The sequence below is a fragment of the Leishmania mexicana genome, chromosome 30 (assembly GCF_000234665.1).
Source record: "Leishmania mexicana MHOM/GT/2001/U1103 complete genome, chromosome 30".
NCBI lineage: Eukaryota > Euglenozoa > Kinetoplastea > Trypanosomatida > Trypanosomatidae > Leishmania > Leishmania mexicana.
Window position 1 is genome coordinate 146,873 of NC_018334.1, and position 17,733 is coordinate 164,605.

General features: G+C 67.4%; 3 protein-coding genes across 3 annotated transcripts; all 3 read right to left on the reverse strand.

The window, feature by feature from the left end:
* Window positions 1-6,279: 6,279 nt before the first annotated feature.
* Window positions 6,280-6,906, reverse strand: LMXM_30_0451 (putative amastin; the record flags this gene model as incomplete). Its single annotated transcript, XM_003877516.1, has 1 exon — window positions 6,280-6,906. The coding sequence occupies one exon, from the start codon at window positions 6,904-6,906 to the stop codon at window positions 6,280-6,282; it is 627 nt and encodes a 208-aa protein (XP_003877565.1).
* A 5,061-nt stretch (window positions 6,907-11,967) lies between these two features.
* LMXM_30_0452 (putative amastin) lies at window positions 11,968-12,603 on the reverse strand (the record flags this gene model as incomplete). Its single annotated transcript, XM_003877517.1, has 1 exon — window positions 11,968-12,603. One exon carries the CDS (start codon window positions 12,601-12,603, stop codon window positions 11,968-11,970), a length of 636 nt encoding a protein of 211 aa, XP_003877566.1.
* A 2,040-nt stretch (window positions 12,604-14,643) lies between these two features.
* Window positions 14,644-16,770, reverse strand: LMXM_30_0460 (putative calpain-like cysteine peptidase; the record flags this gene model as incomplete). Its single annotated transcript, XM_003877518.1, has 1 exon — window positions 14,644-16,770. One exon carries the CDS (start codon window positions 16,768-16,770, stop codon window positions 14,644-14,646), a length of 2,127 nt encoding a protein of 708 aa, XP_003877567.1.
* Between the last annotated feature and the right edge of the window lie 963 nt (window positions 16,771-17,733).

The following is a 17,733-nucleotide window of genomic DNA, read 5'->3' on the forward strand; positions in this document are numbered from 1 at the left end:
CCTTCGGCTGCTTGGTCTCCTTCGAGTTGCAGCACCCCATTCTCTCTCGGCACCGTTTGTGCAGATCGTCAAGACAATGGTACACGGAATGGGGAGGCAGTACAGTAAAGTACCGTGCGTGTGTGTGTGTGGTGTGCGTACAAGGGATGTATGCGGGGGATTCCTGCTGACACATTGTGCGCGAGGAGTAAAAATGCGTGAGCATTTCCGTTCATTCGCCATTGTCGGAGAGAGAGACAGAGCGGGAGGAGGGAAAGTGGTACACGGAGGCCGAGAGCGCCTCAGCATATTTGTCTCCGGCGATTTCGACATCTCGCATGTCGGCAGCCGTGCCCCCCTACACCGCGGGGCCACACGGGCAGGAAGCAAGCACGTCTCTCCACAAGCGCATGCGTGCATGAATACACCTGCACTCGGGTACGGACGAGGGTGCAGACCCACGTGTCCTTCTAGTCTTTTGCCTCCCCTCTCACTATGGCAATTAGTGTCCGTTCAGGCATTTATGTCACATCACGGTTCTCCTCATGTCCGCTGGCCGCTGACAGCACAGCAGTACAACTCGCAGTGAAAAACGCGTGAAAGCTGCGTCATGCCGTCACGAAGCACCGCATAGCCGGCAATACCGTAGACAAAACAATTTTCGAGAGCAGAGAACAGAAAGCGTGTTCAACGTACAAGTCACCGGCACACTCGGCACACAGTCCAGAGAGTCGGACACGCACAGTCCCGCTCACTGCGCTGCCGCACCTTCACCGTTGGCGGGGCCATGTCCCCACCGCAGTACCGTGATGCCGGCTTGCTCGGTTGCCCGCTTCGCGCGCGGGGCTCCCCATCCGCCCAATGCCGACGGCCGCCTGGTGCGCCGTCGCGTGCGCGCTGCGGCACACGGGCACCGTTCGTCCCGAGCACCCCCGGCGCTCCCGCACAGCGCGGCCAACCATGGGTCACCCAGCGCAAAGCGCAACCGCACAGACGGCAGCCGCACCGCATCCAGGAGCCGCCACAGTCCACCAGCAGCAATCGCCACGGGCCCGGCCCTCAGCCACTGTCGTCGCAGCACACACCCCAGTGGTTCCATTGTCAGGTTGCCCATCAGCTCCGCGAGCAACCTCCTGACGCCGCCTCCCCCAACGCAGACACCGCTCGCATCCCCGTCGAAAGCCGCCCCGGCAGCACCTGGGGGCCACTGCCGCTTCGCCGCCGTTGGAGAGCGACACCCAGCCGGCATGCCGCCGGAATCGCCGACCTCCGCCGCCTCAACACCTGCCTGCAGCCCACATGCCGTCGATCTGCGCACTGGCTCGCTCACTCCTAGCACACCGCCGCCCACCAGGAGCAGCCAGCCGGCCCCGCTGTCTCCGTCGGCATCGCCCCAGCGCCTCATCCTCACACCACCGGCATCGCTATCGCTCACACGGGGCCCCCGCCCCTCACGCATAGGTGCCGGCGAAAGCGATGCCTTCCGGTCCGCCACACCACCAACGCCGCACACCGCGCCGGACACCACGCCCCCATGCCGCCGATGGACAGCACCGCCGCGTGCGGGTCCATCGCCAGGTCCCTCCTGCCCGCCAACAGCCGGCCCCGATCTCAGAGACTGCCACGCTGCGCCCACCCTGTCGCGCTCCAGATGCTCTGCCGCAGTCGCCCCCCGATTCCCGCGAGCTGCCGGCACCCCCACCAGCGGTACAGCGGCGCGTGCGGGTGCCGGCTGCCACGGGACGCGTGCAACAGCGCGCCCGCTCCATTCCGCTGCCTCGCCCTCCTCCTGTCCGCTCCCGCCGTCCCCCACTCCCTCCCCCATCCCGTGCTCGACCCGTGGCAGTGGCACCCCGATCTCCCGCTCCCCTGCCAGCGTCGGCCCCCTTCGGCCCGTCTCACCGTCCCATGCGCCTGCTCCCGGTCAAGCATCAGGGCCACGGGGTCCATCCTCCGCTCGTCCCGGGAGCGCACGCCGCCGACGGGGAGCCCGCACGAAAACAGCGCCCGAGTGAGGACGCAGTCCACGACGCCCCTCAAGGCCAGCGCTCCGTCGCGGCTCCCTCCATGCAGCGCCGCGGGTCGTCGGGAGCACGACGATGAGGGTCCGCACCGCGTACCAGCCTGGGCAATACGGGTCGGCAATGAGGATGTGGACAGGGCGGGTGCTCAGCAGGGCCCACGTCACGCCGCCCTCGAGCAAATGGCACCGGCAGCGCTGGGCGGCGGTGGCATCTCCATAGCAACGACGACCACAGCGTCCACGCACTCCGGTCCGCGGCGTCCGCGGCAAACGGCGCCGCAGTTACTTTCGACGCGACAAGCAGTGCCCAATCCGCCCCACCGTGGATGCCCAGTACAGCAGGTGCTACAACGCCAACCACCCCGCTGATCGAACACGGAGGAGGCAACGGACACGAGCGCACGCGAGTCCTCTTTCGTCAGTACAGAGGAAAGCGACCGACCACCTCAACGGCGGCGACACACACGCCCTCCCAGTCCAGCCCCCGCTCGTCAGAGGTCCGTATCCGCTCCTTCTCCCGGCAGCCGGCGCGGGCGCCTTCCACCGACCACCTCGCAGCCGCCTCCAGCCAGCTGCCGCACGGAAGGGCCCTCCACGCCACGGGCGCACTCCCCCGACACCCGCAATCCGCGCACCGGCGCACAGCGGAGGAGGGGCCCCCTCCGCACCGGCACGCCCCCTACAGCGTCCGAGAGGGGTCGCAGAACGGAGGTCGACCAGTGGGCCCGGCATCACCGGCTGCAGCGCATACAAGCCCGTCCGCAGGCACCGGCACACTCGCCCGCAGGCCCGCAGCGGAGAGGACGAGGCAGCCAGGAGACGGCGGGCGCGCCAGTGCCCCGTCAGCATCCACTCACCAACGCGCACGCACGCACCACAGCACACAAACACACACGCATGCGCACGCGTCAGCGACTCCGCCCGTGCACCGCGCACACACCGCGCGAGTCCGCCGCATCGCTTCCGTGCATGCACGCCTGCCATCCCAGCACAGGCAGCCGAGCCTCCGCAGCCGGCGAGCGTCCTCCCGCAGCAAGTGCTCGGCAACACACCCGCACTCGCACGCACCTCGCGGGCCCCACGTCGCAGTGCGTCACCGTGCAGTGGCGTGTGCATCCGACGGCTCACCGTCAACGCACGCCGGCAGAGCCACCGCAGCTGCGCCGGCATCCGCACAAACGCGCAGGGATCAGCCCAGGCACAGCACACCGCTCGCGCCCGTGCAGCCCGTCCACGTCGCTGCGGCGTGTCCCCACAGCCTCCCCAAAGTGCACCGGGTCGGACGCATCCCGCGTGCCCTCCGGTCCACGCACCCCGACGTGCACGAGCGGTACGCCCGCAACGCGTACGGCGGTGCGGCACAAGGCACTCCCCCCCCTACAGCTACCGGCCACGGCAGTGATGCGACGATACTAGGAGGCGACGCCACCACCAGCGCGCCAGCCGCGCGGGCAATCCGGAAAGCAGCACACCGCACCGCATGCGGCAGCATCACATGCACCGGCAGCAGCGCCACCTGTCCCGCCCACCGCGCACAGACAGATGTCGGCGGTGCCTCTGCCCGCATCCCGCCTGCCCAGTCTGCCGGAGCGCGTACCGCTGCCGGCCCATGGGTGTATCCCCGTTTTGGTGTGCGGGGGGTCGCGCTCACCCCGGCGGTGTCGCTCCCCATCCTCGTGCCTCGCCATGAAGCACGCATGAGACAAGCGCCAAGGCGCAGCAGAGAAGAGAGGGGCAGACGAGGAGGAGTGAGCGCACATGGAGGCGGCGTCGCCGCGAGGCACACACACGCACGCACATAGCACAGCCGCGCCGCTGGCAGCAGCAAGGTGCTCGCCGCACCCCCTACCCCTCCCCTCGCAGAAGGGGGGCGAGCCCAGTGCCGGCGCGCACGCCGTCGGCGTCGCCCAGCGGACGTCACGAGAGCGCGAGTGCGAGAGAGGCATAACGAACAGAGCCGCGCGCGGGGGACGTAACACAGAAGGAAAGACAAAGCGAGAAAAAAGGGGGCGAGAGGCACGCGCACGCACGCGCTCCGCCGTCCCGGGCCGACGCAAACGCGAGCCGTCGCGGCGAGACGAAAGCGTCACACCGCGTCACGGCCCGGCGCGCGTGCTCCGCCCCTCTCGTTTGGAGAGTTGGCGGTCTGCGGTTGGCGTGGCTGCCGGACGCACAGCGGCACTTGCCGGCGTCACACCACACCGACACGTCCACAAACACACGAGCTCAGGCACAGCGCACCCGCCTCCGTTGCACCACGGCTGCATCCCGGTCGCCATGGACGCACCGCCTCCCGCGCATCCGGGGCATGCGCCTCACCGGCACATCCTGTGCGTGCTCGTCCCCTCCTCGCGTGCGTGCGGCGCTAGCAGCGCAAGGCGGAGACAAGGGTGCACGGCATGCCTCCGTCCACGCGGGGCGCGACCACGGTCCTGCTCGAGGGCGGAAGCGGCGACGTCAGTCGCGTGGGTAACAGGGGGTGGCCTAGGTGCATGCCGGGCGAGCGCAGAGAGGAGGTTGGCCAGCCGCAGGTCAGGGCCTTTTGAGACCCTGTGCTCTGCCGGCACACGCCATGCCTCCCCCTCACACGCCTCAAGCCGCGGCATGCCGTAATACAGGGTAGACACTCTCCACACCCGCGTCGGGAGGACTCGGTGGTGTGACGAGGCACCCAAACAAACAACGCAGAGGAAGATACGACACAGGAAAGGCAAAGAGATAATAAAGACTCAGCAAGCAAACTGAGGCACACACACACGCACGCACGCACGCGGACGCAGGCAGACAGTCGAACACCGAACACGTCCTTCACCAGCGGAGGGCAGAGAGAGAGGAGAGCGCGGAGCGGCGGGTGCGGCCACGATAGCGGGAATATATACGAAAACAACAGCAACAAAACTATGTGGTGCAGGGAGTGCGCGCGACGGCTTCACAGCGTCGTGGTGCCGCCATCCTCGCCCTCTGAGTCCGAGCGCCGCGGGGAGCCGTCGCAGCAGGGGAGGGGCGCCATGGTGGCGGCATCCACTGAGCAAGGAGGTGGACGACTACAGGGGCGCGGGCACACGCACACACGCGCACGCCGTGCGGCACAGTAGCCCATCGAGGGGAGGCGCGGGTCGAAACGAAACCGGAAACAAGCGAGAGACGGAGAGGAGCGCAGCGCGCGGTCGTCAGGATGGCTCCAGAGAGCAGCAACGCGCAAGCGCCACGCGCACATGCCCGACGTCACGTTGCCTCCGCAGCTGCATCGGAGCCGCCTCCGACTTACCACACGTCTCGCCGGCCCCGCACTCCCCTGCACGCCGGGGGTGCCCTCCTGTGCAGCAGCGGGTGCTTACGCGTGCGCGCACACGTAGGGCGTGCATGCCTCGCGAAGAAGAGCAAGACTGCCATCGCCCCCTCTGGCGTTGCGTGTGCACCGGTGTGTCGCCTGCACCCGCCACCACACCAGCGCACCCCGTCTCCCCTCGAGCAGTCCGTGCGGTGTGCGCCAGGGGGTGAGGCAGACACGCGAGGGCGGCGGCCACCGCGGACGCGAGAGACACACCACCGAGACGCGGTGCGGCGCTGCGCCTCCCGCCGCTCTCTCAAGCGCGTCCGTCTGATCACCCCCCTGCCCTCCGCGCCCCCTCGCCGCCCTCGCCGCCACGCTCCGTCGCATTCCTGCGGTCACCGTCTGGCCCTGGCGGCGGCCGTCGCATCCCCTCGCTGCCCCTCTCGCACTCTCGGCTCACAAAGGGTCGTCGGTGCGCCCGTCCCCGCTAACGGTGCGTCGCCCACTGCAGAGCGCACGGCGCCGTGCAGTGCAGCACAGGCAAAAGCGGACGGAGCGGCGGGCACGGCGCAGAGGACACGCGCAGGAGAGGACGAGGACGGCCACGCAGAAACCGTCATCACGCCAGCACGCGCACTCAACAGCGAAGCCACATCGACACTCGACAGGTAGTCCGCACGCACCGACAGCCGCGCAGCACCACGCAAACGAGGAAGCCGACGCCGCAGCGCAGAAAGCGAGAGGGGCTCCTCGGGACGTGCGTGCAGGGTGCGCGTGCGCCGCTGCACCACATCGCCAACGCGTCACCCGCGCCGCACACGCACGCACGAGGCGGCGGCGAGAGAGAGGGTGCCGGCGAAAGGCCGAGGCCACCGTCCGCAGCCTCCGCGCCCTCCGTCTGTCCCGACGGCAGCAGCTCACCCGGCCCCTCCACGGCGACGCCTCGGTGGAGCTGCCGCGCTGCCGTTAAGTTCCACCGTGCAATCCTGCCGCACTCTCCCTCCTACTCCATTTCCTTATACTCCTCCTCCTCTGGCATTGACTCTTCCTCCTCCATCTCCTCCGTATACTCCTTCGACTCCTCACTCTCACCGGATTCCCCGAGTTGCCACGGGAGCAGCAGGAAGATGAGGTCGAGGATATCCAGCACCCAGGCGCACAAAATTAGACCGAAGCCAGTGCCGAAATTGTAGGCTATACTCAGCTTTTCACACTTTGGATCCTTGATTCGGTAAGTCACCACCATGAGCACCCAGACAACACCAGCGGTGACAGCACCGACGATGTTCAGCGCCAGGCAGACCCAGCGGAAGAGTGCGCAGAAGTACAGCAAAAGGAAGCCGAAGAGGAACGCAAAGCCGTACACGAAGATGGAGATGATAGCGAACGCCTCAGCAGCGCGGAAGTTGTCCCGGAGGCGCGGGCAGAGCGCCCACTGGAAGTCCGACGTGATGGTAATCTTGGGCTTTCGGCAATCATCCTTTCCACCCCACAACGTGACGCATAGCCTCCAGCCAAAGCTGAAGTCCGGTTTTATGTAAAACATATCGACTCCCGTGCCGATCATCACGAACACGAACGCGATGAGCTGGAGCACCACGTAGACGATGACGCCGAGCTTCACCGCCATTTTCGAGACCGCACAACGCAGAGCTGAGAGAGGCGAGGCGGAGGCACACAGCACAAAGGGCGAGGCGCAGGGTCTGGGGGTCGAGACGGCGCAACAGAGCGGGCGAGGAGGGCGCGGGGTGCAGGCCGGAGACAGCGAGGGAGAGCCTTGACAGCACATGCACATGTGCGTTGCGTCGACGTTCATGCGCGCGTTGTCGGTGTGCGGTGGGGGGTGCGCGCGTGTTGTGAGAGGGCGCAGACGGACAGGGGCGAGGAGAGAGAGGAGGGGACAGAGACACAGAGAGTGGGGAGGCAGGGGGAGGTCACAGGCAGCGGAGACTGCCAGGCGTGCGCAGCGGGGGCAGATGCGCCGTTGGCTGGCATGCGCACAAACAAAAAGCATCAGGAAAGGAGGCCCGGGCATGTGCCGCGCGCCGCACGGCGAGGACGAGGGGGAGAGAGTGCAACGACACGCAGGCGCACAGCACACCGCCCGGTGCCTCCGGCTGCGTCCTTCTCGCTTCCGCGTCGCCAAACGAGCGCCTGCGCGGCCACGATGGAGACCCGTGCGCAGGCGAGGCGGGCCGCCACGGCGTGCGGGCGGGCGGCATGCAGCACCGCCACCACGCACCGTCGCACCCGAGCACCGGCCCGCACAGCAGAACACACACCGACCACAGCAGCGCCGGGGGAGACACCAGCACACAAGCACACAGACCCCGTCGCGGCACACAGCAGGCAGGGGCACGGCGGCTGCGCAGACGGGCCCAACACGCACAGACACCGCACCGCAGCAGCCCCGCACCACACCACAGACAGACGTCAGCAGCGAGCAGGGGGTGTGAGACGCAGCCACACCGTGTGCGCGCGATGCGCCGACGAAGGCGCCGGTGCCAGTCGCAGCACGCGAGGGGGCCCTGCATCCGTGTACACGCCCCTCCGCCCAGACACACACGCGCTCGCACACACACACCACCCGCGCTCACCCATCACGTCCTCACTTCACAGCGCGCCTACAGCCAGCGCCACCGGGAGGCGCAGCGCACAGGCCTGCCGCCGAGCACCCACGCACACCCTGCGCGATCGCCCAGCGCCATGTCCCGCAGCGCCGCACAGCCCTCAGCAGCTTCGCAGCCGTGCGCCTTCCCGCACAGACACCGCGCCCGTCACAGGCGGCAAGCAGCTCATCCAAGCCGCCTCCGTCCCGGCACACCGCGTCCACACACACCTCCCCGCAGAGAGCCTCCACGGAATCCATGAGGTGCCCCTACGCCGGCGAGAGCCGCTCCAGTCGCCGCCCGGTCAGCAGGTCCACGTAGAGGTCCAGAGCAGGGGCAGCAGCGTGTGCGCCACGGCCATCGGCACCGGCCGCAGCCCCGCCACGGTATCGCACCTGCGGCATCCGCGCAGCCACGCGTGTCCGGCTCACGCCCATCGACAGGCGATCCGCCGCGTTCCCGGCCGACCACTGCAGCGCCACCGTCGTTGCTGGCACCGCTGCCGCACCCGCTCCTTCTCCCGGCAGCCGGCGCGGGCGCCTTCCACCGACCACCTCGCAGCCGCCTCCAGCCAGCTGCCGCACGGAAGGGCCCTCCACGCCACGGGCGCACTCCCCCGACACCCGCAATCCGCGCACCGGCGCACAGCGGAGGAGGGGCCCCCTCCGCACCGGCAACACCGCAGCCGCCTACGGCGCACACCGCTCCGGCACGCCCCCTACAGCGTCCGAGAGGGGTCGCAGAACGGAGGTCGACCAGTGGGCCCGGCATCATCGGCTGCAGCGCATACAAGCCCGTCCGCAGGCACCGGCACACTCGCCCGCAGGCCTGCAGCGGAGAGGACGAGGCAGCCAGGAGACGGCGGGCGCGCCAGTGCCCCGTCAGCATCCACTCACCAATGCGCACGCACGCACCACAGCACACAAACACACACGCATGCGCACGCGTCAGCGACTCCGCCCGTGGACCGCGCACACACCGCGCGAGTCCGCCGCATCGCCCCCGTGCATGCACGCCTGCCATCCCAGCACAGGCAGCCGAGCCTCCGCAGCCGCCGAGCGTCCTCCCGCAGCAAGTGCTCGGCAACACACCCGCACTCGCACGCACCTCGCGGGCCCCACGTCGCAGTGCGTCACCGTGCAGTGGCGTGTGCATCCGACGGCTCACCGTCAACGCACGCCGGCAGAGCCACGGCAGCGATGCGACGTTACTAGGAGGCGACGCCACCACCAGCGCGCCAGCCGCGCGGGCATCCGGAAAGCAGCAAACCGCACCGCATGCGGCAGCATCACATGCACCGGCAGCAGCGCCACCTGTGCCGCCCACCGCGCACACACAGATGTCGGTGTTGCCTCTCCCCGCATCCCGCCTGCCCAGTCCGCCGGAGCGCGTACCGCTGCCGGCCCATGGGTCTCTCCCCGTTTTGGTGTGCGGGGGGTCGCGCTCACCCCGGCGGTGTCGCTCCCCATCCTCGTGCCTCGCCATGAAGCACGCATGAGACAAGCGCCAAGGCGCAGCAGAGAAGAGAGGGGCAGACGAGGAGGAGTGAGCGCACATGGAGGCGGCGTCGCCGCGAGGCACACACACACACGCACATAGCACAGCCGCGCCGCTGGCAGCAGCAAGGTGCTCGCCGCACCCCCTACCCCTCCCCTCGGAGAAGGGGGGGGCGAACCCAGTGCCGGCGCGCACGCCGTCGGCGTCGCCCAGCGGACGTCACGAGAGCGCGAGTGCGAGAGAGGCATAACGAACGGAGCCGCGCACGGGGGGACGTAACACAGAAGGAAAGACAAAGCGAGAAAAAAGGGGGCGAGAGGCACGCGCACGCACGCGCTCCGCCGTCCCGGGCCGACGCAAACGGGAGCCGTCGCGGGGAGACGAAAGCGTCACACCGCGTCACGGCTCGGCGCGCGTGCTCCGCCCCTCTCGTTTGGAGAGTTGGCGGTCTGCGGTTGGCGTGGCTGCCGGACGCACAGCGGCACTTGCCGGCGTCACACCACACCGACACGTCCACAAACACACGAGCTCAGGCACAGCGCACCCGCCTCCGTTGCACCACGGCTGCATCCCGGTCGCCATGGACGCACCGCCTCCCGTGCATCCGGGGCATGCGCCTCACCGGCACATCCTGTGCGTGCTCGTCCCCTCCTCGCGTGCGTGCGGCGCTAGCAGCGCAAGGCGGAGACAAGGGTGCACGGCATGCCTCCGTCCACGCGGGGCGCGACCACGGTCCTGCTCGAGGGCGGAAGCGGCGACGTCAGTCGCGTGGGTAACAGGGGGTGGCCTAGGTGCATCCCGGGCGAGCGCAGAGAGGAGGTTGGCCAGCCGCAGGACAGGGCCTTTTGAGACCCTGTGCTCTGCCGGCAGATGCCATGCCTCCCCCCTCACACGCGTCAAGCCGCGGCATGCCGTTATGCGGTGTAGACACTCTCCACACCCGCGTCGGGAGGACTCCGTGGTGTGACGAGGCACCCAAACAAACAACGCAGAGGAAGATACGACACAGGAAAGGCAAAGACATAATAAAGACTCAGCAAGCAAACTGAGGCACACACACGCACGCACGCACGCACGCGGACGCAGGCAGACAGTCGAACACCGAACACGTCCTGCACCTGCGGAGGGCAGAGAGAGGAGAGCGCGGAGCGGCGGGTGCGGCCACGATAACGGGAATAGATAAGGAAACAACAGCAACAAAACTAGGTGGTGCAGGGAGTGCGCGCGACGGCTTCACAGCGTCGTGGTGGCGCCATCCTCGCCCTCTGAGTGCGAGCGCCGCGGTGAGCCGTCGCAGCAGGGCAGGGGCGCCATGGTGGCGGCATCCACTGACCAAGGGGGTGGACGGTCACAGGGACGCGGGCACACGCACACACGCGCACGCCGTGCGGCACAGTAGCCAATCGAGGGGAGGCGCGGGTCGAAACGAAACCGGAAACAAGCGAGAGACGGAGAGGAGCGCAGTGCGCGGTCGTCAGGACGGCTCCAGAGAGCAGCAACGCGCAAGCGCCACGCGCACATGCACGACGTCACGTCGCCTCCGCCTTCCTACACGTCTCGCCGGCCCCGCACTCCCCTGCACGCCGGGGGTGCCCTCCTGTGCACCAGCGGGTGCTTACGCGTGCGCGCACACGTAGGGCGTGCATGAGGAGCGAAGAAGAGCAAGACCTGCAGTCGGCCCCTCTGGCGTTTCGTGTGCACCGGTGTGTCGCCTGCACCCGCCACCACACCAGCGCACCCCGTCTCCCCTCGAGCAGTCCGTGCGGTGTGCGCCAGGGGGTGAGGCAGACACGCAAGGGCGGCGGCCACCGCGGAGGCGAGAGAGACACCACAGAGACGCGGTGCGGCGCTGCGCCTCCCGCCGCTCTCTCAAGTGCGTCCGTCTCTCCCCCTGCCCTCCCCGCACCCCTCGCCGCCCTCGCCGCCACGCTCCGTCGCATTCCCGCGGTCACCGTCCGGCCCTGGCGGCGGCCGTGCCATCCCCTCGCTGCCCCTCTCGCGCTCTCGGCTCACAAAGGGTCGTCGGGCGGGCGAGCCTGAGCGCAGGGTCGTCGGTGCGCCCGTCCCCGCTAACGGTGCGTCGCCCACTGCAGAGCGCACGGCGTCGGGCAGCGCAGCACAGGCAAAAGCGGACGGAGCGGCGGGCACGGCGCAGAGGGCACGCGCAGGAGAGGACGAGGACGGCCACGCAGAAACCGTCATCACGCCAGCACGCGCACTCGACAGCGAAACGACATCAACACTCGACAGGGAGCGCGCACGCACCGACAGCCGCGCAGCACCACGCGAGCGGGGAAACAGACGCCGCAGCGCAGAAACCGAGAGGGGCTCCTCGGGACGTGCGGGCAGGGTGCGCGTGCGCCGCTGCACCGCATCGCCAACGGGTCACCCGCGCCGCGCACGCACGCACGAGGCGGCGGCGAGAGAGAGGGTGCCGGCGAAAGGCCGAGGCCAGCGTCCGAAGCCTCCGCGCCCTCCGTCTGTCCCGTCGGGATCAGCTCACCCGGCCACTCCACCACGACGCCTCGGTGGAGCTACCGCGCGGATGTCAAGTTCGACCGTCCGTTCCTGTCGCACTCTCCCTCCTACTGCTCCGCTGCCTTTTGCTCCACGTCCTCCTCCTCTGGCATTGACTCTTCCTCCTCCATCTCCTCCGTATACTCCTTCGACTCCTCACTATCACCGGATTCCCCGAGTTGCCACGGGAGCATCAGGAAGATGAGGTCGAGGATATCCAGCACCCAGGCGCACAAAATTAGACCGAAGCCAGTGCCAAAATTGTAGGCTATACTTAGCTCCGGGCATTTTGGTTCTTGGACTCTGTAGGTCACCACCATGAGCGCCCAGACAACACCAGCGGTGACAGCGCCGACGATGTTCAGCGCCAGGCAGACCCAGCGGAAGCCAGAGCAGCAGTACAGCAAAAGGAAGCCGAAGAGGAACGCAAAGCCGTACACGAAGATGGAGATGATAGCAAACGCCTGAGCGAGCCGGAAGTTGTCCCGGATGCGCGGGCACCCATCCCACCGGAAGTCCGATGGGCTGGTAACCTTGAGCTTTCGGCAATCGCTCTTTGCACCCCACAACGTGATGCATACCCTCGAGCCAAAGCTGCCCTCCGGCTTGATGTAAAACATATCGACTCCTGTGCCGATCATCACGAACACGAACGCGATGAGCTGGAGCACCACGTAGACGATGACGCCGAGCTTCACCGCCATTTTCGAGACCGCACAACGCAGAGCTGAGAGAGGCGAGGCGGAGGCACACAGCACAAAGGGCGAGGCGCAGGGTCTGGGGGTCGAGACGGCGCAACAGAGCGGGCGAGGAGGGCGCGGGGTGCAGGCTGGAGACAGCGAGGGAGAGCCTTGACAGCACATGCACAGGTGCGTTGCGTCGACGTTCATGCGCGCGTTGTCGGTGTTCGGTGGGTGGTGCGCGTGTGTTGTGAGAGGGCGCAGACGGACAGGGGCGAGGAGAGAGAGGAGGGGACAGAGAGACAGAGAGTGGGGAGGCAGGGGGAGGTCACAGGCAGCGGAGACTGCCAGGCGTGCGCAGCGGCGGCGGATGCGCCGTTGGCTGGCATGCGCACAGACAAAAAGCATCAGGAGAGGAGGCCGGCGCATGTGCCGCGCGCCGCACAGCGAGGACGAGGGGGAGAGAGTGCAACGACACGCAGGCGCACAGCACACCGTCCGGTGCCTCCGGCTGCGTCCTTCTCGCTTCCGCGTCGCCAAACGAGCGCCTGCGCGGCCACGATGGAGACCCGTGCGCAGGCGAGGCGGGCCGCCACGGCGTGCGGGCGGGCGGCATGCAGCACCGCCACCACGCACCGTCGCACCCGAGCACTGGCCCGCACAGCAGAACACACACCGACCACAGCACCGCCGGGGGAGACACCAGCACACAAGCACACAGCCCCCGTCGCGGCACACAGCAGGCAGGGGCACGGCGGCTGCGCAGACGGGCCCAACACGCACAGACACCGCACCGCAGCAGCCCCGCACCACACCACAGACAGACGTCAGCAGCGAGCAGGGGGTGTGAGACGCAGCCACACCGTGTGCGCGCGATGCGCCGACGAAGGCGCCGGTGCCAGTCGCAGCACGCGAGGGGGCCCTGCATCCGTGCACACGCCCCTCCGCCCAGACACACACGCGCTCGCACACACACACCACCCGCGCTCACCCATCACATCCTCACTTCACAGCGCGCCTACAGCCAGCACCACCGGGAGGCGCAGCGCACAGGCCTGCCGCCGAGCACCCACGCACACCCTGCGCGATCGCCCAGCGCCATGTCCCGCAGCGCCGCACAGCCCTCAGCAGCTTCGCAGCCGTGCGCCTTCCCGCACAGACACCGCGCCCATCACAGGCGGCAAGCAGCTCATCCAAGCCGCCTCCGTCCCGGCACACCGCCTCCACAAACACCTCCCCGCAGAGAGCCTCCACGCAATCCCGGAGGTGCCCCTACGCCGGCGAGAGCCGCTCCAGTCGCCGCCCGGTCAGCAGGTCCGCGTAGAGGTCCAGAGTAGGGGCAGCAGCGTGTGCGCCACGGCCAGCCACACCGGCCGCAGCACCGCCACGGTGTCGCACCTGCGGCGTCCGCTCAGCCACGCGTGTCCGGCTCACGCCCATCGACAGGCGATGCGCCGCGCTCCCAGCCGACCACTGCAGCGCCACCGTCGTTGCTGGCACCGCTGCCGCACCCGCTCCTTCCACCGACCACCCTCGCAGCCGCCTCCAGCCAGCTGCCGCACGGCAGGGCCCTCCAGGCCACGGGCGCACTCCCCCACACCCGCACACCCTCCCGCGGCACCACAACCATTCACCCACCCGCAATCCGCGCACCGCCGCACAGCGGAAGAGGGGCCCCCTCCGCACCGGCAACACAACAGCCGCATACGGCGCACACCGCTCCGCCACGCCCCCTACAGCGTCCGAGAGGGGTCGCGGAACGGAGGGCGATCAGTGGGGCCCGGCATCACCGGCCGCAGCGCTGTACGAAAGCGGGCGTCTGCTGTGTGGGAAGACACCGTGTGTATGATGCACACGGGTGGAACCGCGGTTTAGGCGGCGGTTACTCGGAGGTGCGCTGTGAATGTAGGACGAGTGCTGGCACCTGCGTGTGCTCGCAGTCGTGCAGGAACGCTGAAGCAGCGCACGCGACTCTTCCATACGGACGGATATGCTCGGCAACGCCGTCAGTACACAAACACGGATCGCTGGCCGCGAGCGCGCAGTCCGCACTTGCAGACGCCTTTATTGGGGGTGGAGGTACGTCTCCGTCACGTGGGTGGCGTCAAAGACGGTGATGCCCGCCTTTACGCGGGGCGCACCGCCGCGCTTCTTGTACTGAGATCGCACATGTGTCGCCGCCTCCCCGTTCATTGGGAATGACACCACGTTGCGGAACGTCGGGCACGTGTCGGGCAGGTGTACAAAAGACACCCGCAGTCCTCTTGCGGTTGACTTGTTGGGTGCCAGCATGCCCAGTGTGAAGTCCTTCGGGCCGTTTTGGTTCGTCGTCATGATGCGCGGAATGACGTAGAAGGGGCCTTTTGTGGGGTCGAGCTCGAGCTCGAGGCCAACGTCGCGGGCAACAATGTACTCGTACTTCTCTGGTGGATGCACCTCGGGGTTATCGGTGCTGAGGGCCACAATCTGCTGCGTGCCCTTCTGCGCGTTGTGCCCCGTGACGGAGATAAGCAGCCCCTTGTACAGCTGATCCGGGTCGTCGGGGTTCTGCAGGCGGCGGTCCTTCTGTGACAGGGTGAAGAGTAGTTTCTGCTTCTTCCTGAGTTCGATCTTTAGCACGACGGACGGGATTATGCCAATGAACTGGCCCGGGAAGCGATACTGGTACCAGGCCTTCTTCACCATGCAGACCCCGCCACCCTCAAAGAACTGCACCGCGTCCCTCCACTCCATCCAGAAAGTGCCATCGCTCACCTTGCTCGGCTTGCACGACCGGCGCACCAAGGAGTGCTTCTGCCACCCGGTGCTGTTCTTGCCCCATGCGCCGGTCCACTCGTCACCGCTTCCCCACGGGTTGCGTATCTTCAGCAGCTTCACTCGCGGAATGACAAACTGGCGCACCATCAGCACCGAGTAGGAGTGGCCGGTGCTCAGGCCCGCCGTCTTGTAGCGCGCCGCAAGTGATGCCTCGTTCGCATTCCCGCTACCAGCGTTGTACGCGCTCGTGTCCGTGCCTGGAGTGCTGATCGAGATGAGGTAGCCATTCTTGCGGTAGCGCAGCAGGTCCTTGAAAAACTGAGATGCGACCGCCTCCTCATTCGCCGCTGCCCTCCACGTATTTGTGAAGGAGTACACCGGAAACCCCGTCAAATCCTGCAGGGCGTGCAGAGGATTGCCGCCGACAATGGACGCGTACGAGCCGTGCAGCTTGGCATACGCCTTCTCCAGCAGCGACACCCACAGCTCGTACGGGTCACCGGTGGAGCGGGCAAAGTAAACGACCCCGTTGTACGTCGGCAGGTAGCTGTCGACAATGATGTGGTGGAACCAGCCGTTCTTACTGATGCACACGCGGTAGCCGCCCGCCCGCTCCTCTTTCTCTCGCCTCGACTGGGAGACGGGGTGGCGAAAGATGTCCTTCACCATCGTCGTGCTCTCCGCCACGACCGCGATCGAGCACATGAGCCAGCAGTCGCCGAGGTGACCCTGCCCAATGCCGGCAGCGCTCACGCCGTGACGGAACAGCTTGATCTCCTCGTGCGCTATCGCCGGTAGGTAGTCCTGCGGCCGTCTCCACGCGATGGCGTGCATGCTTGCCACGCTCTGCTTGTCGTGAGGTCGCTTCAGAGCCGCCTCGGATGGGGGGAAGCCCATGTCGATGTATAGGATCTTGCTCTTCCGGCACCTGCACAGGATTTCCTCCTCGTTGTGGCTCACCCCAGCCACGCCGGCCACCTTTTGCGTCTCGTGCATGCACTTCGCCTTCGCCTCGCGGTTAACCTTCTCAATGTAGCCCGGGGCCAAGTCGCGCGACACGCACGCGGCGCTGTATAAGATCTGCGTCCTCTTGGTGACCTTCACGTACGGCAGCGTCTCCAGCGGGTAGACGACGACGGAGCACTGTGTCCCCCCGGTGGGCGTCTTCCTCACCGTCGTCCGGCCATGCTCTGTTTTGTAAACGGCCGTCGTTTTTTGGAAGGTGAAGCTGACGTGCATCTCCATGTCCAGCGAGTCGTTGTAGAGGAACCACTTGTGCCTGTCCACCTCCACCCGGTAGCATCGGCCGTCTTCAAAGAGGGGGTAGCAGTCCCCCGTGACCGCAGGGCCGCCATACTTGAAGTCGTGCACCTTCCTCTGGTCATCGTGTTCCCTTGCCTTGCTCTTGGTGCGGCTACCACCGCAGAGCGCCATTAGTCGGTGAGGCGACTGCCGCTGTGTGGATGTGGGGGGGAGGGGCGGAAGAGGCGGAGGAGATGGATCGCAGTGCTGCCGTGACGTCTGCGAACAGACCCGTGCAAACAAAACACAAGACACAGTAAGCGATGCCATCGAGGCCACAGAGGTGCCACGCCAACGAATCATAACGCCGCACAGAAGTTTGTCCGCCACCGGCGTGTGCCCATTCTCTGATGTGCAGCATTCGTTCACTTCAGCGCTACCCCACGGCCCTGTCAGAGGCTCGCGTCGCGTCGTGCGAAGCAGCGGTAGACACGCGGTACAGCCATCCGCCGACCCAGTCATCTGAGCACGGCCTCTGCTGGCCCAAACTCTGCCCACCCACCCGCACGCCTCGCAGCTCGCCCCACAGCCTCTCCCATCCTTGCCGGTCACCACGCGGTGCGATCCTCCTCAGGGTGGCTCAGGGCTCCCACACCGGTGGGCAGCGAGGGCCTCGGCTGGGTGGGTGGGTGGGATATGCTCGAGTCGCGCTGGCGCGTCACCCGTCATATGGGTGGCGCAAGCGTGCTCACGGCTGCAGGTCGCCCCGACACCACACCATCCGCGACCTGACAACCGGCGTCAGTGGTAATGCACCGGTCTCTCACCTCCTCGCATCGTCGGCACCTGACTCTGCCGCTATTCTAGTTGGTCCACCATACTAAGCAAGGGATATGGGGAGAAGGGGGGGGGACTGCGCGGCTCCTCTCCACACCGAGTGGTGGCGCTGCACCATGAACTGCCGCACGCACGGCGGGTGTCCCCCCGTCCTCCGGGCACGGTGTGAGCGAGGGACGGGAGGAGGTGCACTCGCCGGTGTTTGTTCCTACTCTACTGTTGTCAGTGCTCAGGCACTCCCTGTCGCTACTCTGGCCGCGTCAAAGGCCCTCGCCTCTTCCTTGGACCAGTACGCGTGTCTTCGCTCGTTTGCAGCTC